General features: G+C 45.3%; 1 protein-coding gene across 1 annotated transcript in view; it reads right to left on the minus strand.

The window, feature by feature from the left end:
• RAD54L2 (RAD54 like 2) overlaps positions 1-23,443 on the minus strand; it is a 784,453-nt gene that overhangs the window by 589,173 nt on the left and 171,837 nt on the right. The window contains exon 4 of the mRNA XM_069206800.1: positions 16,985-17,124. Coding sequence (XP_069062901.1) covers positions 16,985-17,124 — 140 coding nt within the window. The remainder of the gene's footprint in view (positions 1-16,984; positions 17,125-23,443) is intronic.

The raw sequence follows: 23,443 nt of genomic DNA on the forward strand, positions 1-23,443 counted from the left end.
GAAATGTACAAGTTTTATCAACATATAATATACAATTTTCATCAACTTATAACGGCTACAGGCTCCCGGGGAGGCGGGAGGGCGCATGTGAATCTGCAGCATCTCATGCCATGAACAGATGTACACTGGGTAAGTGACATTTTCCGTTCGATGGCATGTGTAGCTGCAGATACACATGCTGTGCATAGACTAGTAAGCAGTTATCTCCCCAAAAGCGGTGGTTTAGCCTGTAGGATTTGAAGGTGTTTGAAATAATGTTCGTAATACTGCCTGTCCTACTGTGGCTGGTTGTGTTGTTAACACATCTACACAGTAATGTTTTGTGAATGTATGAGGCGTAGACCATGTGGCTGCCTTACAGATTTCTGTCATAGGTATATTTCCTAGAAAGGCCATTGTGGTGCCTTTCTTACTAGTGGAGTGTGCCTTTGGCGTAATAGGCAGGTCTCTCTTTGCCTTAACATAGCAAGTTTGAATACATTTCACTATCCACCTGGCAATGCCTTGTTTGGATATTGGATTTCCTGCATGAGGTTTTTGGAAGGCTACAAACAATTGTTTTGTCTTGCGAAATTGTTTTGTCCTATCAATGTAATACATTAGTGCCCTTTTGATGTCTAATGTATGTAATGCTCTTTCAGCTACCGAGTCTGGTTGTGAAAAAAAGACTGGGAGTTCCACTGTTTGGTTTAGGTGGAACGGTGATATAACTTTTGGTAAAAATGTGGGATTTGTGCGTAGAACAACTTTATGTTTGTGTATTTGTATAAAGGGTACTTGTATAGTAAATGCTTGTATTTCACTTACTCTTCTAAGAGATGTCATAGCTATTAGGAAGGCTACTTTCCAGGTTAAGTATTGCATCTCACAAGAGTGCATGGGTTCAAATGGTGGACCCATGAGTCGTGTAAATACAATATTGAGGTTCCATGAGGGAACTGGTGGTGTTCTCGGGGTATGATTCTCTTTAGACCCTCCATAAATGCTTTGATGACTGGGATTCTAAAGAGTGATGTTGAATGTGTAATCTGCAGATAGGCAGATATTGCTGTGAGATGTATTTTAATGGAGGAAAAGCTAGCTTCGATTTTTGTAAGTGTAATAAGTAGCTTACAATGTTTTTTGCGGACGCATGTAGTGGTTGTATTTGATTATTATGGCAGTAATAAACAAATCTTTTCCATTTATTTGCATAACAATGTCTAGTAGTAGGTTTCCTGGCTTGTTTAATGACCTCCATACATTCTTGTGTAAGGTCTAAGTGTCCAAATTCTAAGACTTCAGGAGCCAGATTGCTAGATTGAGGGATGCTGGATTCGGGTGTCTGATCTGTTGTTTGTGTTGAGTTAACAGATCTGGTTTGTTTGGTAGCATGATATGAGGTACTACTGACAGATCTAGTAGTGTTGTGTACCATGGTTGGCAAGCCCAAGTTGGTACTACTAGTATTAGTTTGAGTTTGTTTTGACTCAATTTGTTTACTAGATATGGAAGGAGTGGGAGAGGGGGAAAAGCGTAAGCAAATATCCCTGATCAACTCATCCATAATGCACTGCCCTTGGAGTGAGGGTGTGGATACCTGGGTGCAAAGTTTTGGCATTTTGCGTTTTCTTTTGTTGCGAATAGGTCTACTTGTGGTGTTCCCCAGCTTTGAAAGTAAGTTTGTAGTATCTGGGGATTAATTTCCCATTTGTGGGTTTGTTGATGATCTCGACTGAGATTGTCGGCTAACTGGTTTTGAATTCCTGGGATGTACTGTGCTATTAGGCAAATGTGATTGTGAATCGCCCAATGCCAAATCGTTTGTGCTAAGAGACACAGCTGTGATGAGTGTGTCCCTCCATGTTTGCTTAGGTAATACATTGTCGTCATGTTGTCTGTTTTGACAAGAATGTGTTTGTGGGCTCTTAACGGTTGAAATGCTTTCAATGCTAGAAACACTGCTAGCAGTTCTAGATGATTTATATGAAGTTGGCTTTGTTGAGCGTCCCATTGTCCCTGTATGCTGTGCTGGTCGAGGTGTGCTCCCCACCCTACCATCGAAGCATCTGTTGTGATCACGGATTGAGGCACAGGGTCTTGGAATGGCCGCCCTTGGTTTAAATTTATAGGATTCCACCATTGAAGCGAGGAGTGTGTTTTGCGGTCTATCAACACTAGATCTTGAAGTTGACCCTGTGCTTGTGTCCATTGTGTTGCTAGGCACTGTTGTAAGGGCCGCATGTGTAGTCTTGTGTTTGGGACAATAGCTATGCATGAAGACATCATGCCTAGAAGTTTCATCACAAACCTCACTTGATAGTGTTGGTTTGGGTGCATGTTTTGTATTACATTTTGGAATGCTTGTACCCTTTGTGGACTTGGAGTGGCAATCCCTTTCTGTGTGTTGATTGTTGCTCCTAAGTATTGTTGTATTTGACACAGTTGTAGATGTGATTTTTGGTAATTTATAGAGCACCCTAGATTGTGAAGGGTTTCTATGACGTATTTTGTGTGTAGAAGACACTGTTGTTGAGTGCTGGTTTTTATTAGCCAATCGTCCAAGTAAGGGAATACGTGCTTGTGCTGCCTCCTGATATGAGCAGCTACTACTGCAAGGAATTTTGTGAATACTGTTGGTGCTGTTGTTATCCCGAACGGTAACACTTTGAATTGGTAATGCACGCCTTGGATTACGAACCTTAAGTATTTCCTGTGGGAAGGAAGTATGGGTATGTGGAAGTAAACATCCTTGAGATCTAATGTTGACATGTAGTCCTGTTGTTTGAGCAAGGGAATCACGTCTTGAAGTGTCACCATGTGAAAGTGATCTGATTTGATGTAAAGATTTAGGGGGTTAGTACAACTTTGGAGGAGGTGTTAATCTGTCCCAAAAGTGACGGTAAAGTGCTGGATATACCACCAGCCATAGTATGAGTCCATTATATCCTATGGAACTCGGAATACGGCTGGTGGTATATCCGTCACTTTACTGTCACTTTTGGGACGTATTAACACCTCCTCCAAAGTTGTAATAACCCCCACAGTGTTCTGAGGTCTAATATGGATCTCAGTGTTTTGTCCTTTTTTGGAATTAGGAAATACAGGGAGTAAACACCTGTTCCTTTTTGATGGTTGGGTACTAGTTCTATTGCTTCTTTTTGTAACAATGCTTGGACTTCTATTTGTAACAGATCCAAGTGTTGTTTTGACATGTGTGCTCTTGGAGGCACATTTGGTGGTAATTGTCGGAATTCTATGCAATAACCATGTTGGATAATGGCTAGGACCCACGAGTCAGTAGTTATGTCTTGCCAATTTTGGTAATAATCTGTGAGTCTCCCCCCCACAGGTGTTGTGTGTTAGGGGTTTGTGACGTTGGAGTCACTGTTTAGTTTGTGGGGTTTTTGAGCTTTGGAATTTCCCTTTTGGTTTATGGAACTGTCCACCCCTATATTGTCCCCAAAAACCTCCTCTTTGGTATTGGCTCTGGTATGTGGGTCTGGCCTGTGAGGTGGAAGGTTCTGTGGCTTGGGCCCGAAACCCGCCTCTAAATTGTGGCTTCCTAAAAGTGCCTCTGCTCTGTGGGGAGTAGAGCGCGCCCATGGCTTTGGCCGTGTCAGTGTCTTTCTTTAGTTTGTCTATAGCTGTATCCACCTCCGGCCCAAACAATTGTTGTCCGTTAAAAGACATATTCAGCACAGCCTGCTGGATCTCTGGCTTAAATCCGGAGGTGCGTAGCCATGCGTGTCTCCGAATGGTGACCGCCGTGCTTACTGTTCTGGCGGCTGTGTCTGCTGAGTCCATAGCCGATCTTATTTGGTTGTTGGAAATACTTTGGCCCTCCTCTACAACCTGTTAGGCACGCTTCCGAAACTCTTTGGGAAGCTGTTCAATGAAATGTTGCATTTCATCCCAATGTGCTCTGTCGTATCTTGCCAGTAGAGCTTTCGAATTGGCAATGCGCCATTGATTGGCTGCCTGTGCTGCCACCCTTTTGCCTGCTGCATCGAATTTCCGACTTTGTCGGGTGGTAGTGCGTCCCCAGAAGTTTGTGAGTTTGCCCTTTTCCGGGCTGCTCCTACTACTACTGAGTCAGGAGTTAGTTGTTGCGTAATGTAAACAGGGTCCGTAGGGGGAGGTTTATATTTCTTCTCCACCCTAGGTGTGATGGCTCTGTTCTTCACAGGGTCTTGAAACACCTGTTTGGCGTGTTTTAACATGCCTGGTAACATTGGCAAGCTTTGGTATTGGCTATGTGTTGATGACAGGGTATTGAATAGAAAAGCATCTTCTATAGGTTCCGAATGTAATGCTACGTTATGGAAAGTAGCTGCCCTGGAAACCACCTGCATATAAGCAGTACTGTCCTCTGGTGGTGATGGCCTTGCTGGGTAACAGTCCGGACTATTATCAGAGACTGGTGCATCGTATAGATCCCATGCATCTGGGTCATCTTGGCTCATACCTGTGTGCGTTGGTAACTGCACCATTGGGGGTGTTGCTATTGGGGACAGATGTGGTGAGGGTGGTGGCGATGGCTGTGGAGAAAACTGTTGTGGTGTTTTTTCTTTAGCCACCTTTGCTTTGGGCTCCATTTCCGTTTCATGGAATGCGAGCCTCCGCTTCATTTTAATTGGGGGAAGAGTTCTTATTTTCCCTGTGTCTTTTTGTATATGGAGCCTCCTCTGTGTATGATTTGGCTCTCCCATCTCCAGTTCTTGTCCAAACTTGTTGCCTTGAAGTTGTGAGGAAAGGCCATGTTCTTCCGTGTAGGAGCTTTGTTTCGGCTCTGAGGTTGGGTGTTTCAGCACCAAAACCTTCTCAGCAGTTTTTTTAGGCTCCGAGGAAACCTTTTTTGATTTTGGGGTGCCGATCTCTCGGTGCTGAGTTTGGTCGGAGCCGGTATCTCGGTGCTGAGTATATTCTGAGCCGGTATCTCGACCGGAGTCGGATGTCTTCGGCTGCTGTGTGCCCTTTTTCGGTGCCGATGCTTGGTCACCGTGCTTTCGGGTAAAGCCATGGCCTGTCGGCGGTGGCGTCCCCTGGGCCTTCATGATTTTTGAGTGAGTTTTGGCCGGGGCTGGTTTACTCACGGTTTGTTGCCTCGTCGGCTGCTCACTCTCGGGCTCGTCTGAGTCCGAATCTGGGATGGAGAATGTCTCCTCCTCTTCGACGTCGGGGTGTCCGGACGGTGTCGACGCCATTTGAAGCCTTCGAGCTCTCCGGTCGCGCAGCGTCGTCTTGGACCAAAATGCCCGACAGGCCTCGCATGTATGCCCTTTGTGTTCAGGGGACAAACACAGATTACAGACCAAATGTTGGTCTGTATAAGGATACTTAGTGTGGCATTTGGGGCAGAAGCGGAATGGGGTCTATTCCATGAGCCTTGAAGATGCACGCGGTCGGGCCGACCATGCCCTGTCGAGGAGTGGAAGCCCAGAAGGGCTGCCGGCGCTCTTCTTTTCTTCGGTGTCGATGTGCTATGTCTAACCCGATCGCAAACAATACCGTTGAATTTTCTGTTTGTAACCTAACTTTTCCGAGCCGAAATACGGAGCGAAGAGGAACACGTCCGAACCCGATGGCGGAAAAAAAACAATCTAAGATGGAGTCGACACCCATGCGCAATGGAGCCGAAAGGGGAGGAGTCCCTCGGTCTCGTGACTGGAAAAGACTTCTTCAAAGAAAAACAACTTGTAACACTCCGAGCCCAACACTAGATGGCAGGATAATGCACAGCACGTGTATCTGCAGCTACACATGCCATCGAACATATATATATATATCATCAAAGCAAGTATCACAAACAATCATAGAAAAAAATGAATAAATATGTACAAATTCCAGAAATAAATCAATTTAAAACCAAACCTAAAAATAAAATATAAACAAATACTTCAGTAAAAACACATACATTTGTTAAAAATCTAATCGTAATAAAAACTGTTGTCGCTTATGCCAGACATTCAATAAAAACCTACTCACAGAAAAAAACAATTGGTTCTGCCGTATCGCTTTTCTAAACTCTTAAAGCTGGTAAATATCTAGATACGAGCAGATTGGGGGAATCCATTTTCTCGAAAGTCCCCGGTGCTCGGGGCAAAAAAACAGGACATGTGCTTTGTTCTCGATCTCTGATCGACATGCAGGGCGTGCATTTGCACCCCAGACCACATCCTGAGCCCATCTGCTGGTCAGACATCTGAGCGGTAGTGAGCCAAGCCTAAAACGAATGTACAGGCCTTTGGCCAGAGAAGGAGTGATCATGTCAAATAACAGTTCGAGACATGGGTATAGTTTGAACTCCAAAAGTGTGCTCGTTAACTGGCCATTGGCCCTATTAAGGACACAATGTTCATAAATGTATTCCCAGTACCGGGTCTTTAACACATCAAGATCGGTTTTGCAGAGAACCTAAGACGCAGCCCAAAACCTTCCTAAACCCCAGCCCGTCCAGCTATTCATACAAATTTCACCCATGGGATACATCTGGCATTATCAATATTTAATACATCTCTGAGGGAATACCTATAATGACTCATTTCATCAGTCGTCCAAAGATGAACCCACTACATTAGAGGCTTTAAAGCTGTCAAATTAGTAATTCTTCCTAGATCAAGATCCAATCAGAAAGGGACTAATGGAGAACTCATTGACACAGAAAGCAGCTTCCTAACAATTTTTTTTCAACAATAGCTAGACAGTTTACATTGCAATAACCCCAGATCTCTGAGCTAGATAGTGCAGCACTTAGAGCCTTGGCAAGAAAGACAGTTAAAGCAGGTGAGACAGAGCGACAGACAGTAATCTTTTGCAACCTGACAATTCCATTAGATCTATGATCAACAATTAAGGAGGACTTGGTGAGCTGGGGTGACCATTTAAGGTCATTAGTCAGTCCCTAAATAATCAAAGCTGTTCACTCTTTCCAAGGTTTCACCTCCAACTCGGATTGCAATATGTTAACTGCTCCCTGGCTTAAGACCATTTACTTGGTCTTTCCAGCATGCAGTTCCAGGACCCTAGACAAACAAACAAAATGGACAAATCTGTCATTAAGGACCTGCAACCGAGGGGGCGTGGCTAGGGAAGCCAAGATGTCGGACGCGTGGTCAGTGTGCTCCGACGGGGCCTTGCAATTATCCACAAAAACGGAGCCCCGCCAGAGTGAAGCTGGTTCCTGAGAAGTGCTGATCTACCGCTAGAGATAGCGGTGTCGCAGGAGGAAGAGCCGCTTGACTCGGGGGGGCCCAGGGGCCAGAAACCCTGCCGCACCTGGGGCCTACCTGGAGCTCGAGTAAACGTAGACGCCGAATGGCAGGACTCGAACAACTGAAAAGAGGAGGCGCGGACATATAAGGCGAGTGGAACGCTGGCGACCCCTGTCCCCGGGTGAACGAACAGAGCGGAGGACAGCTACCCTCGCTTGGTCGAACGGGAGGAGTGACGCCCGTCTATTGAGGTCGTAACAAACGGAGCGGAGAGAGCGGGCCTGCCCCTAAGCGTGGGGGACACTCCCGGCTCCTGAGAAGTTCTGATCTGCCGCTAGAGATAGCGGTGCCACATAAGGAAGAGCAGCTTGATTTGGGGAGACCTGGAGCCAGAAACCCCGCCGCACCTGGGGCCTACCGGGAGCTCGAGTAAACGTAGACGCCGGACGGCAGGGCTCGAACGAATGAATAGAGGAGGCGCGGACATATAAGGAGAATGGAATGCTAGTGACCCCTGCCCCCGAGTGAACGAGCAGAAAGGGGGACGACTACCCTCACTTGGCAGAACAGAGGGAGTGACGCCCGCCTATCGAGGTCGTAACAAGTGGAGCAGAGGGAGCGGGCCTGTCCCTAGGCGTGGGGGCCGCGGTCGGCTCTCCCCCGAGGCGCAGTAAATCGCTGGGATACGGGGCGCAGGGACTACCCCACAAGCAAAAGAATCGAGAGAGCAGGAATCAGGGAGAGCCTGGCAAAGGGCGAAACGGACCTGTGACGCAGCCCGAGCACTGAGGAGCAGCACCACATACGCATAAACAACTCAGGCGAGTGGTATGGCTCCCAACAGAACCACCGGGGGGTTAAAACAGATGGCAGTAGAAGCACACAGAGGCCCGATGTACAAGTGATATCCAAGGCTGGAACCCGATATAACAGCGCTGATGACATCAAAAAGCCGCAGAGGAGGGAAAAAAATGGATCGTCAGGCACTTGATGGAAGTAGAGGTGGAGACAAGCATGAACCAACACAATCCACGATGCAGGAAAAATTGGACAAAATCCTAGGAGCAATAGAAGACACAAAAACCACACTGCAACACGACATCAGTCGGGTCGCAGTGGAAGTGGGTCTCCTCCGAGCAGATCATCAAAAGCTAGCAGACAGAGTTAAAGACACAGAGAAGATCCTGACAGACATAACCCCGAGACAAAAGGACTTAGAATCCACTGTACTGCACTTGACGGAGAGAATAACCAGGCAGGAACAAAGAGCAGAAGATGCAGAGGGACGAAGCCGAAGGAACAATGTACGAGTGGTGGGTCTGCCAGAAGGAACAGAGGGCACAAACATGGTGGAATACCAGGAGAAGTGGATGAAGGAGACAGTAGCTCCAGACTGCCGGACACCATTCTTCGCGCTAGAGAGAGCACACCTAGTCCCTGCGAGACAGCCGGCACCAGGTCGACCGCCAAGTGTGGTGATAGCACGTCTGCTACATTATAGAGACAGGGACATCCTGCTCCAGAGGGCTAGGGAGATGCGCCCCCACAGAGTAGGCAACTGAGAAGTGACCCTCTTCCCAGACTTTACTCTTGAGGTTCAAAATAGGAGAGCCTCCTTTATGGCAGTAAAGAGAGCACTGAGAGAAGAGGGAATACAGTACTCACTCATCTTCCCGGCCAAACTGAAGGTGATGATCGACGGTAGCACCAAGTTCTTCCCTAGTCCAGAGGAAGCCTGGGAATGGCTGGAGACCCGAGGAAGCAGCGGAAAGCAAACTGAGGGCCCAGGGCGTGATCCCACCTACCCGACCAGAGGCGGGAACAAGAGGACGAAACGCAGACCCCGCTCACGAGCTGGTCCATCACAGACTCAGAAAGACCTGAGTAAAAGAGAGAGCCTAAGAGCATTGGCCTCAATAAACAAAGAAACTTCACCAAAGAGGAAAATTGACAATGAATCTGACGACACAGCAGCATCATCCGCGGAGAGCACCTGCGGCTCAGAGAACCAGCCGACAGTGACACCGCAGACGGCGGACGAATTAGGGTGATTGTGGTGCAGCCGCGCACCAAGGTGGGGCACACCGACCAGAAGTAAGGCCCCAACGGACTCTGTACCAGCCCCCCCCAACAGACTTCTCACCTATTCAGTAGAATGGCGAGAACTAGACAGACTTGTTGTATTAAGTTGCTCGTTGGCACATTTTTTCTGGGCACCCTACAGTTAGGGAGGGGCCCTGGGGCGGGGGAGTTGGGGTTGAGTAAGTTTGGAACCAATAGGTGCATAAACCGAAAATATCATACACATGTGGGTCGACAGAACACACAACAGAGAGAAGAGATTAATGAGAGGGGGTGGGACCAGCATCCCTCACAGACATACCCAGATGACAGACTATAGCATTCTGACATGGAACGTACGGGGAATGGGGTCACCGGTAAAACGACACAAAGTATTGGCCTACTTGAAAAGAAGAGGCATACATGTAGCAATGCTCCAAGAAACCCACTTGACAACGAACGAGGTAGAAAAGTTAAAACGCTGATGGCGAGGACAGGTGTTTACCACCGGATACTCTTCTTACTCCAGGAGGGCGCCGATTTGGATCCGTGCTGGTGTTCCATTTGAAGCGAGATCAATAGAGGTAGATCGGGAGGGCAAATTTGTGGTGGTGGAGGGACGACTACATGGGATCCCAATAATGCTGGGAAGCATCTATGCCCCCAACCAAGATCAAGCACCCTTCCTGCAGCGTCTCTCGAGCCGCATCACCTGCCAACAAAATGGGGACTTATTAATAGGAGGAGACTTTAATAGTGTCATGAATGTAGACTTAGATCGCTCTTTACCTCCACTAGAGGGGGGCAGCGACACATAAAACAACGAAGAAAGTAAGAGAGTGGATAGAAGCTTGGGGAATGGTAGATATCTGGCGAGAACAACACCCGAACAAAAAGGATTACTCCTTTTACTCTGCACTACACCAATTACACACCAGAATCGACAGGGTGGTGTGTACTACTGGGATAGCAAGAGGTATCTTTCATACAGAATACCTGGGACGAACAATATCAGACCACAACCCGCTTTTGGTGAGATGGAGACTAGATGAGGATAGGCCCCCCCATTCCGATCTGGAGACTTCCACCAACAGCATTAGAAGATCAGACATTTAGAGAAAATCTTAGATCTCACCTAGCAGACCAAATTAACATAAACAAAGGATCAACGTCTTCTAGGTATCTAGAATGGGAGGCACTAAAGGTGGAGGTGAGGGGCTACAGTATAGGGCAGACAGTCGGGATTAAGCGCACACTAGAACAAGAAGTAATCAAGCTTGAAGACGTGATACATCGGTGGGAAAAGAAAGTGCACAAGAAAGGGAAGCGTACGAACAGGTGATTAAATCCTACTCTTGCACTGAGGAACAGCTAAGATGCCACTGTTTCCAGAAACACTTGGCCACAGTACAAGCAGAAGAGGGCAGATCGGGGAAGATGCTAGCATGGCTGGTGAAAGCGAGAGGAGAGGGAACACCTATAGTGAGTGTACGCAACATGAGAGGAAACCACAGATTTCAACCTGGACCCATTAACGAGGCCTTTAAAGAGTATTACACTCACCTATATAGGGAACTAGACGAACTAGAGAAAGACAAACTAACGGAATTCTTACGATCACTCCCGCTCCCGACATTAGATAGGGGAGAAGGTGAAACACTAGGGGGCCCAATTACGAAGGAAGAGGTACTGGAGGCTATCACACAGCTGACCCCAGGCAAAACACCAGGAACTGATGGGTTGCCAATGGATTTTTACAAGAAATACCCCAAGCTATTGGCCCCACAGCTGGTAGACCTTTATGCAGAGGCACTACACAGAGGCCTTCTCACAGACACACTCAGGGAAGCAGTGGTGATTCCACTGCCCAAAATAAAGTCTAACGAGGCCTCAGTCACCAACTTTAGACCACTTTCAATGTTAAACAACGATTTTAAAATCCTCAGCAAAATCCTAGCTAACCGGCTGCTGCAACATATACCAGCTCTAGTACATGTGGACCAAAAAGGGTTTGTACCGAATCGCAATACATCACTCAACCTCCGACGACTCTTTGCCATCTTGCAGATGCCAGCAGTAGCGAAGCCACCCAAAGGGATGTTGCTGGCTATAGACTTTCAGAAAGCCTTTGACTCGATCCGCTGGGATTACCTTAGAGTAGTAATGCTAAAGATGGGTATGGGAGACAAATGGGTAAAATGGGTAGACCCGCTCTACACAGCCCCACAAGCGAGAGTCAAGACAGGGAAAGTTATCTCAACCCCCTAACACCATCCATAGGGGAACCAGGCAGGGATGTCCATTATCGCCGCTACTGTTTGCCCTGGCCATTGAACCGCTAGCCACCTACTTCCGTAGGGAGGGTAAAGACAGAGGGGTGAGATGGGGAGGGAGTGAACACAATATCTCACTCTATGCCGACGACATCCTAATCTACCTTAATGACGGGGACACTGGACTTCAATGAGCCTTACAGGCCCTGGATAGATTTGCTGAGCTATCAGGGCTAAAACTTAATAGAAGCAAAACATACGTTTTCCCGATCACAAAGGGCTGTACCCAGCCAGCGACATTCCCGGAGACAGTGGTATGGGCTCCTGACACATTTAGGTACCTAGGCATCCAGGTGTATCATGACCAGATGGATCTGCGGGAGGGTAACCTTGGCAGGGCGCTCGGCTCTCTAAGAGCATCCGTAGGGTTCTGGAGAACCCTGAAACTCTCCATAATGGCCAGAACAGCACTAACCAAAATGATCATGTTACCTCGCCTCCTTTACTATTTTACTAACTTACCGATATGGATCCCAATGCAATGGTTTAACGAACTAAACTCACTACTCAGAGAGCTAGTCTGGGTCGGAGGCCGAAGTCGAACAGCACTATCTACATTATGTAGACCAACTACTGAGGGAGGACTGGGAGTTCCCGACTTTGAGTTATATTATTTAGCTTGTCAATTACAGTGGTCAGCCAGATGGAATGCAGGGGAGGGCAAGCTAGAAAGACACACGGGGAGCAGAGTGTTAAGCATGGAAGAGATCATATGGGAAATGATAGGAAGAAAGCTGAAGTTCCAAAGAAAAAGCATGTTGACGAAAGTAGCTTTGAGGTGTTGGAAGAGATGTTCAAAGAGGATAGGAATAGGTAAACCCTACTCCCCGGCATTACCACTACATGTGTTGAAGGCAGAGACAATTGATGGGAAATGGATGGACACAGATCTAGGGCCCTGGACAAGAGCTGGAATAGGGACGATAGGAGACCTATTTGAGGAGGGGGTACTGAGCTCATTCACCGAGTTAGTAGAAAAAAAAGGGGTTCCCAGAGGTCAGTTCCTAGTGCACCAAAGACTAACCCATATTATACAAGAACACTGGGAAACGGTTTACGCAGAACCCGCCACGCACTGCATGTTACACCAACTACTGACAATAGGGACAGAAGCCCACCAAATCACCAAGCTATACAAAACACAAATTGAAGGCACATTTGACCAACTGAGACCATTGAGAGATAAATTCGAAAGAACACTCGGAAAAGACCTCACAGACTGGGAGTGGAGGAAAATACTGGCGTACCCAAAGAAAGTATCGAGAAATACCCATTTAAGATATAACCAGTATAACTACACTCATAGGACATATCTCGCCCCACAGCGCTTAACCTGTATATATGGGGGCACCCCGGCGGAATGCCCCAGATGTAGTGTGGTGAGTGCCGATCTAGACCATATGGTATGGCAGTGCCCAGAGATCCAAACTGGATGGGGACTGGTGACAAATTACCTAGAGAAGCTAGTGGGATGCCCAATCCCGCAGACCCCGGCGATGTGCTTGGTACGCCTGAAACAAGACCTAAAAATCGGGAAAGTGCAGGAGTGGTACATAGATACTGTGCTAGCACTATATAGGCGGCTAATAGCAGCAGGCTGGAAATCAACTAAGGCCCCAGTAATAACGGAGTGGAGGCGGAATGTAGAGAGATGGGCGAGGGCTGAATTACAGGCCCTGAAGAGCGAGGAAGCAAGAGGGTTGCGTCAAAAACCAATAGCCCAGGCCTGGAAAGAGATATTGTGAAATTGGAGAAGCGAAGTAATGGAAGAAAACAAGGACACAGAAGGCTCAGATTAGCAACTGGCAAGTGAAATAAGACACAGCAAGAAGAGACCATTGAATAGTAAATGACCCAACTTGTCAATAGAAAGTGTAAGAACTAATCAAGAGCAGGATGATATAAGACAATGCTCTAAACTGCACCCACATAAAAAGACATTTGGGAAAATGGCAGCAGAAAGTTTAGGTTCATGTTTAAGTTTAGATAAGCCGACAGGATAATAGTAAGTACCAATCAATGACCACACCTCACTAAACTGAATGCAGAATAAGACATCGAACATAAATGAAGTGAATAACAATGAGGCATGCTGAAAAGGAAAAAAAAAAAAAAAAAGGGGGAAAAAAAGAATAATGATGAAGAAGCACAAATAATTTCTGAAACTGTACATACATATAGTAAAGAATGCAACCTGTAAATGGCAAATGTTAATAAAAATATTTATAAAAAAAAAAAAAAAAAAAGGACTTGCAACCCCATCGGAGTCTTTGAAATTATATATATATATATATATATACACACACACACACACACACACACACACACACACACACATACACACACACACACACACACACACACACACATATACCTATAGTTATAGGTAAGCATATTTTTGTTTTGGCCAACTTTGGCACCATTTGACAAATCTTCATGAAATTTTCAAAATTCGTTTGCTAATCAGTTCAGGTGGGGTGTTGAAATTTTGGAGGTGAATTGTCAAGCAGGTGCTGAGAAAAAGGGGGGAGCTACTCAAAATGCATTTTTTTCATGCCAGTTCTCATCGAAGTTTTAGACAATACTACAGCCCGAACCACTGAATATAATTACACCAAATTTAGCAGAAAGCTAGATCTTGGTCAGGAAAGGTTGCCTTTTGTAATTTGATGTAAATCTGTTCAGTGGATTTAGAGTTATTAAAGAATTAAATAAATAAAAAAAGATTTAGGTATATCTAGAAAAGAGAATCCTCTGCAGATCCAACAGAGCTCATGGTGAGATCTGACTGGCTGCCACCATTTCAACCAGGAAGTGTTGGTAGCCATCTTGGGACTTGGACTCCCAAGTCCCAACAAAAAAGAAAAACACAAAAAAAAAAAAACTTACAAAAAAACACAAGTGGGCCGAGTAGGAATACTACGAACCTCTAGGCCTGTGGGACCCCACCAGGGGACAAAAAAATTTTTTTTGTTTAAACTTTTCAGCAAAACTGCAGAGGATCTGCAGATCCGCGGGAAAACAGAAAAAAAAAAAAACTGTTGTTGCTATTAACCCATCAGTGGGCCAGGTCCCGGGGAATTGCTTTTATTTCTAATGGTGATAATGGGTATACGGGTTGTAAAAAATTAAAATGAGGAGGAGTGTCGAGCAGTCCTCCCTCGGGCCAATTTCATTCCCAGGGACCGTCACCACCCCCATAACAGCAAATTCAAAGCTGCTAACAAGTGAAAACCAAGTGCATGAAAAACGGTCTCCCTGCTGAAAGCGGACTTTTCTTCTGTTTCCCTGCCCGCACTGCAGCAGGGAAACAGATGAAAAAAAATGCTCCCACCCGCAGGGAGGAGCCTTTTTAGCATGGGGAAGGGGGTAATGCCAACTCCGTGTAGAGGGTGGCAGCCAGCTGGGGCATTGGGGCTCCCGACCCACCGACCCTCAACAAAGAAACAGTGGGTGCCCTGGATGTACCGATAGGGCTCCAGGAGATGGGGTCTCCGAGGCCAATACTGGCCGAGGGGGCCTCCGTTCCCCCCTTTTTATAGAATAGGCCCTTGGGTCTCCAGGGCCAATAGTGGCCAGAGAAGGAGGGCTGTGTGCCCCACTCCCCCTTATAAGTAAGGCAGGGCAGAGGGGAGATGCAGTACCTACGGCGAGAAATCAGCCAGGAGGGGCTGTGTGCCCCTCCTGACCATGTACAATGGTCAGACACTGGGCGATGGGGTCACCGGGGTAAAAATACAGGTCGGGGAAGGGGGGGCTACCTATCTCCCCTCCCCCCAAAATGATGTGGCGAGCCCTGAGGATGGGGCCCAGGGCCGAAATTCGCCCAGAGAGGGGGTGTGGGGGGGACTCCGTGCCCCTCCGGAGTAGGATGCCTTTGAGTTTTTGGCCATAGGCTGAGCATGGTGTAGGGTTGGCTGCATGTGGGGGGGGGATTGGCGGCCCTGTGACCGACCCCCCGCTGCGTTTAAAAAAAAACAAAAAACTAGAAATTCACTGGAAAAAAAACAAAAAAAAAAAACAAAGGTTACAGGGATGTTATAGTTTGGTTTAGAATTTACAAACAAAAGTTATAGAAATTCAGCAGTTCTAGTTAGAATTATCTCAAGTAACTATAACCAATTGCCCTAAGGTAACTCGCACCAGCAATTTTTGCAATAGCACTGCCTAAAAAAAAAGACTATGCAGAACGCATGGGGGGAGGGGGGTGTGGCTAAGCAGCCAACAATGGCAGACGCATAATTGAATTTCTCTGCTCTGGCCCAGTAATTTCTCAAACCTAACAAGCAATGGGGGGATGGGGGCTCATCGAGGGCCCAAAACAGGCTGATGTGGTTGCTGTAACCCACTCACACCCCCTGACTGAATTTTAGAGGGGCAGACTTGACGACATTGGTGGCGCCTGGGCCTGTGGCGTGGACCACCGTGGCTTGCTGTTAGCCAGGGTACAGCTGCGGCTTCAGATGACCAACCTAACGCATTGCTGCTGGTGAGAACGCAGAGCAGTGCCACACCGGCCGGCAGGGCACATAGATAATTGTCCACTCAAGACCCTCCTGGGTCTCACGCACCCCCCGACGGCAGTGCACCACCCGGCACTGGTGCTGCGGGGCCCTCCGGTAAAGCGTTGCTGATTGCCTGGTGTTTCCCATTTTCCCTTGTGTGGAGCGGGACATGCACGACGGCTGGGGCACTTGAGGAGGCAATGGACTAAAGGAAGAACGCCCTGGCGAGTGACCCCTCCACCCACAGCAGACTGGAGCGACCACTAGGACTCCACCTGAAGAACTCTCAACAACAGTCGTGACTACCCAGCTACGCTCTGGAGAGCCTGTCACACGAATCCCTGGATAAGGAGGCAATATGTTAAAGTCAGTGCCACTGGGACTCTGTGTTGACAGCGAGGACGGCCAGCACACGTTTGCCCCAAGACTCTTTCAATACCCAAGTAATATTGCTGCCCCGGCACCCCCCCTCGTTCAGACTGTAACCTGTAATATCGTACTTTTCACACCTGGTTGGGGGAGCCAACTTTTGTGGCCTGTTGTGTCGGTTGTGTGTGGCGCAGTGCACTGGATGCCAGTTTATTTGTTAAGGTTCGAGAAGAACCCATGTTTCATTCTCCTTGGTTCTGTAGGCTAAATCTATTCCTTTCAGAGTCCTACTTCTGATTTGACCTGCTAGCAGCTAAAAACTCTACGACTCCCACGCTTCCATAAAATTCTTGATTCTAGTTCCATGACTCCGATCACATTTACACATTAGTTTTATGACTGTTCAATTCCCCATCTGATTACTTGCACGTTCCCTTTTATTACTTTGGGCCTCTCCAGTAAACCAAGTTTTATTTCACAGATTTGACATTTCCACTTGTTTTTCTCCGCTCTCACTGCTTACCCTGGAAGAAGTCGAAAGGTAGAGTAGGAAATGCAGCTGGATAGTCCTTCCTTTGCTGTTCTAGACGTTTCCGCCTTTCAAGCTCTTCCTGCTGAGCCGCTAACGTTCCAGCCTCAAGTTGATCCTCCCGGAGAAGTTTTCTGGAAACCCAAACAGAAAACATAGTATTTCAATCAGAGTGCAAAACTACTAAGTAGTATGTTATACAGTTGCATTTCAAATCTTTTCAACATCAGGGCGGTGCGACTGAGAAACATACAAAACACACTGGAGAAAATGAAGATTCTGTGTTAATCGTGCATCAAACAATTTTCAAGCAATTGTCTTTAAAAGAAGCATATCATACATGTCCTTCCCAATGAGCCACAAAAGGCAGACTGATAATCATAAAAAGAAGGCTAACTACAAATGTACCTTACCTGCACAAGCTTTTCAGCTCGGATACTTAACTGCTGATTAAATTACTCTGTACACCATTTAACAGAGGTGCATGAACACTCTTGAAACAGTCATATAATGCCCAATAGAGGAAGCTATCCCTTCAGTTCCAATCTACACCTCACAACCATATTTTCCACTCAAGAGCATTAGGAACATATGTTCAGAGATGCCACATGTGATGCTTTCCAATTGTTCTGAGTTATGATTACCTTGACAATATCATAAGGCAAACTGGTCATTCAGGTGTGTAGCCTGGACATTTCTGAATTCAAGTAGTGAACTCTGATCGACACTGTCAGTTTCAGAAACCTAACATATCTTGCATCTATGTTTTAACATTTTGCAATTTCCCATATTAGAAACACATTGTAATAATTAACAAGCCAGTCCAGTCGAACAGACATTTACAAATGAGATATACATACAAATAAGCTCAGACTTGAGGTACTTTCTTTTTACTGTGGTTGAAATTATATTAACATTTGCATAATTGATAACTATAAAAATATTTCTTAATAGTGACCTATGAAGGTTCGGTTTCTGTTACTACATAAAGTGTATATCCGAAAGCAGCGTCAACGCATTAAAATAGTAGGTCAGCATCATACTTATGTGTTACATCAGTAACTTCCCCGCAGTCAAAGGTGTACCTCTGGAAGTTGTCAAGCAGTTTGATTATCTGGGACTTCGATTCTCAGATAATCTATCCGAGGGTCACGATTTGCAGAAGACAACATAAGTATTGAAACAAATGGCAGGTGCAATCTTAAAGTTTAGGCACAAAGCTGGAACTAGAATTATTACTGTCATTCTGCAAGTATATAAACGGAGGGCAGTGGCAGCTGCTCTTTATGGGGCGGAGCTGTGAGGGTACATGAATATGCGAACACTCCAAGTAGCTGAAAAACATTTTTTGAGAGCCCTGCTTTGACTTGGGCCTGGCACTCCCTTAGCGGTGCTGTATGCAAAGCTAAAAGTTAGTCCAATATCGGAAACTGTACACCTCAGGCCGATCCTATACTGGGTTGGATTAGTAAGGGATCCCTAGAGTGTAATTTACCTGGATACTCCCAAAAGAAGTTATCCCCAGTGGCAACAGTCGCAGTCACACGTGGTTTTCTCACGTGCAGAAAATACTAAACAAACTGCAGATGGTGTCCTTGTGGGAAGCCCCGGGTAGAGTTAGGGAGGATGCCGTGGATTTGATTAAAGAGCAGTATTAAGAACTTATGTAGTCAAAAAATGCTAGGAGCTAAAACCAGGCATCATTGTGAGTGATAATTTTTGTAACATTTATGCCCCCTCCTGCTCAGAATACCTGGAAAGGCAGTACCAGGATGTGAAGCGATCACTGTACATACAACTTCGATTAGGTAGGTATCGAGCCTACCAGGGACTACCTTATACAAATTCATATGCTCGATGTCAGCTCTGATCAATGTGATTGCAGTTTTTTTTTTTGGTTTGGGGGATAGAGATTATTTAGCCAATTTTATGTTTTGTAAAAAATGTGATGCTACACAGGCGCGATGGCTCGTTCCCTTTTTAAATACTCTGGGATTAGACATGTTAAATCAGCCAGGGTGCTTCCCGTTAAACCCAACGCTGTATATGTGGTCAATTACATAGCCTCCTTTCTATGGGTGGCGTGGCCACGCCTGAGAACGCTCCCTGCAGCGCTAGGCACTGGTCTACCAGATAGCTTTTGTGGATCTGCACATATCCTTAGGCTGTAATATGCTGCTACTCTCTGTCCCAATCGAAACCCTTTGCACTTTTTTTTATATTAAGTGGATGGTAGAATGTCAATATTAGGCTGGATTATTGCTTTTGCCTGAGAGTGCCTCCTGTAGTGCTAGGCACTATGCTATCCAAATAGTTACTGTAGATTTACATCTCAGGCCGTAATTTGCTATCTCTTGCTCCGCATGATTGGTTTGTATATTTTAACTATTTTATTGCATCAGTATTTTAATATATGTAATGAATTTATGATGCTATTTAGGTTTGGTTTGTAGTGTCTCACTTATGCCATGGGGCTGAGTTTAATTTATGCTTTTTAATCTGTAATTTTAAAATTTTGCATGGTTGTAAACTGAAACCAATAAACTATAAAACTGTAAACTGAAACAGTAACTTACCAGAGACAGAGTTTTAGATATGTCTGCTCGAGGGAACAGCCTGCCAGACAGGATACAGGAGAACCCCAACCAGTGAAATACTATAGCCAAATATTATACAATAGTATACAATACTGCCAAATACTGTTGTTGTACCACAGGATGTCAGTTTGGGGTTACACCAGACTCGCTATTTGTCAATGCTGTCATTATTACATCCCATTGTGGATGACACAGTAGACAGTACTTTTGTCCCTGGTGCCACAATATTATTAGATGGAGGAGATTATAAAAGGAATATTCCATCTCCACTGCCCACAAATGTTTGAGTAGTCCAGCTATTGACACATATGTGAATACCTGCCTGGTGGGAATACCATACTGTTGGACAAGATCCTTGAAAAGTAGAAAACAAGAGACAGAGAAGTCTCCCACAGTTCTGATGTCATTAAATTACAAGAAATCCAGACGTTTTTGTCTAGCACCCATCAGAAGAGGAATGCTAGGGTTGGAAGCTATTCTTGAGCATGTTGTCTTAAGATACTGTTTCCAAGAGAGCCTGGTTACTCTCAAAGATTTTGCAACTTTGTTACAAAGAGGAGCTAATGACCTCTCTCATTGGGAGAGTTACTGGTAAAGCCTCAGATTCAGTCCCAGTAGTCACATCAAGATAAGAGTACGAAATCATGTGACCAATAGATACTCTATTGACGGGATTGGAGTGCAGTAAGGAGATCCACTCAGGAAAATGTAGGACCTAGACTCATCCATCCCAGGAAAGCAAAGAGGAAGTTCCATCCGAGCGCATCAAACACCTCCCTAATATAAATTGGTATAACCACAGCTAGGGACTATTTCCATGGGGCACCATCCAATAACGTAAACAGTTGTTGAATAATTAATGAGGTATTGTTACAATGGAAGACCCATTTTGATCCGCATTTGCCATCTGAAGATGTGATGGGAGGAATATGCAAGCTAAATTGTTAATGATTATCTTGCAATCAAGGTTTATCCTAGGTAACAGGCAGCGTCATGGTCTTTCCAATACATATCTTCAGACTAGGAGAGAAACACTATATTTTATATATATATATATATATATATATATATATATATATATATATATATATATATATATATATATATATAGACCCAGTGTACATCTCTTCGTGGCATGAGACGCTGCAGATTCACATGCTTTGCACATCCCGCGATTTAGTGTTGGGCTCGGAGTGTTACAAGTTGTTTTTCTTCGAAGAAGTCTTTTCGAGTCACGAGATCAAGGGACTCCTCCCCTTTCGGCTCCATTGCGCATGGGCGTCAACTCCATCTTAGATTGTTTTCCCCGCAGAGGGTGAGGTAGGAGTTGTGTATTACAGTAATAGCGCCCATGCAATGGAGTAAACATGTATGTACATGATGTAGTTTAAGGTTATATATTTACAAATTTACAAATGTTCAAGATCAACTTCAAAACGGCTACAAGCTCCCGGGGAGGCGGGTGGGCGCATGTGAATCTGCAGCGTCTCATGCCACGAACAGATGTACACTGGGTAAGTGACATTTTCCGTTCGTTGGCATGTGTAGCTGCAGATACACATGCTTTGCATAGACTAGTAAGCAGTTATCTCCCAAAAAGCGGTGGTTCAGCCTATAGGAGTTGAAGTTGATTGAAACAAAGTTCGTAGTACTGCCTGGCCTACTGTGGCTTATTGTGCTGTTAACACATCCACGCAATAGTGTTTGGTAAACATATGAGGTGTAGACCATGTGGCTGCCTTACATATTTCAGTCATTGGAATGTTTCCTAGAAAGGCCATAGTAGCACCCTTCTTTCTAGTTGAGTGTGCCTTTGGTGTAATAGGCAGTTGTCTCTTTGCTTTAAGATAACAGGTTTGAATGCATTTAACTATCCATCTAGCAATGCCTTGTTTGGAAATTGGATTTCCTAAATGAGGTTTTTGGAAAGCAACAAATAATTGTTTTGTTTTCCGAATTTGTTTGGTTCTGTCAATGTAGTACATTAACGCTCTTTTGAAGTCTAATGTATGTAGTGCTCTTTCAGCTACAGAATCTGGTTGTGGGAAGAACACTGGTAGTTCAACTGTTTGATTCAAGTGGAACGGTGATATGACTTTTGTTAAGAATTTTGGATTTGTCCGTAGAACTACTTTATGCTTGTATATTTGAATACATGGTTCTTGTATGGTAAATGCTTGGATTTCACTTACTCTTCTTAGCGATGTGATGGCAATTAGAAATGCAACTTTCCATGTTAAATATTGCATTCCACATGAGTGCATGGGCTCAAAAGGTGGCCCCATGAGTCGTGTTAAGACAATGTTGAGGTTCCATGAAGGAACTGGTGGTGTTCTTGGTGGTATAATTCTTTTCAGGCCTTCCATAAAGGTTTTAATGACTGGTATCCTAAACAGTGAAGTTGAGTGGGTAATTTGCAGGTAAGCTGAAATTGCTGTAAGATGTATCTTAATGGATGAAAAAGCTAATTTTGACTTTTGCAAATGTAGCAAGTAGCTTACGATGTCTTTAGCAGATGCGTGTAAAGGTTGAATTTGATTATTATGGCAATAATAAACGAACCTTTTCCACTTATTTGCATAGCAATGTCTAGTGGTTGGTTTCCTAGCTTGTTTTATGACTTCCATACATTCTTGTGTAAGGTCTAAGTGTCCGAACTCTAAGACCTCAGGAGCCAAATTGCTAGATTCAGCGATGCTGGATTGGGGTATCTGATCTGTTGATTGTGTTGAGTTAACAGATCTGGTCTGTTTGGTAGTTTGATATGAGGTACTACTGAGAGGTCTAGTAGTGTTTTGTACCAAGGTTGTCTTGCCCAAGTTGGTGCTATGAGTATGAGTCTGTTTTGACTCAACTTGTTTACTAGATATGGAAGGAGTGGGAGAGGGGGAAAAGCATATGCAAATATCCCTGACCAACTCATCCATAATGCATTGCCCAGAGATTGATCTTGTGGGTACCTGGATGCGAAGTTTTGGCATTTTGAGTTTTCTTTTGTTGCAAATAGGTCTATTTGTGGTGTCCCCCAATTTTGGAAGTACGTATGTAGTACTTGGGGGTGAATCTCCCATTCGTGGATCTGTTGGTGATCCCGAGAGAGATTGTCTGCTAACTGATTCTGAATCCCTGGAATGAACTGTGCTATTAGGCGAATGTGGTTGTGTATCGCCCAATGCCATATTTTCTGTGTCAGGAGACACAACTGTGTTGAGTGTGTCCCTCCCTGTTTGTTTAGGTAACACATCGTTGTTATGTTGTCTGTTTTGACAAGAATGTGTTTGTGGCTTATTATTGGTTGAAAAGCTTTTAACGCTAGGAATACTGCCAATAGTTCTAGGTGATTTCTGTGAAACTGTTTTTGCTGAGTGTTCCATTGTCCCTGAATGCTGTGTTGATTGAGGTGTGCTCCCCACCCTATCATGGAGGCATCTGTAGTTATTACGAATTGAGGCACTGGGTCTTGAAAAGGCCGTCCTTGGTTTAAATTTATATCGTTCCACCATTGAAGCGAGGTGTATGTTTGGCGGTCTATGAACACTAGATCTAGAAGTTGACCCTGTGCCTGTGACCATTGTGATGCTAGGTACTGTTGTAAGGGCCGCATGTGCAATCTTGCGTTTGGGACAATGGCTATGCATGAGAACATCATGCCTAGGAGTTTCATTACTATTTTGACTTGTATCCTTTGGTTTGGATACATGACCTGTATTACATTGTGAAATGCTTGTACTCTTTGTGGACTTGGGGTGGCAATCGTCTTGCTGTGTTGATTGTTGCCCCTAAGTATTGCTGTGTCTGGCACGGCTGAAGGTGTGACTTTGTGTAGTTGATTGAGAAACCTAGTTTGTGTAGGGTT

Source organism: Pleurodeles waltl, chromosome 9, assembly GCF_031143425.1.
Source record: "Pleurodeles waltl isolate 20211129_DDA chromosome 9, aPleWal1.hap1.20221129, whole genome shotgun sequence".
Lineage (NCBI taxonomy): Eukaryota > Metazoa > Chordata > Amphibia > Caudata > Salamandridae > Pleurodeles > Pleurodeles waltl.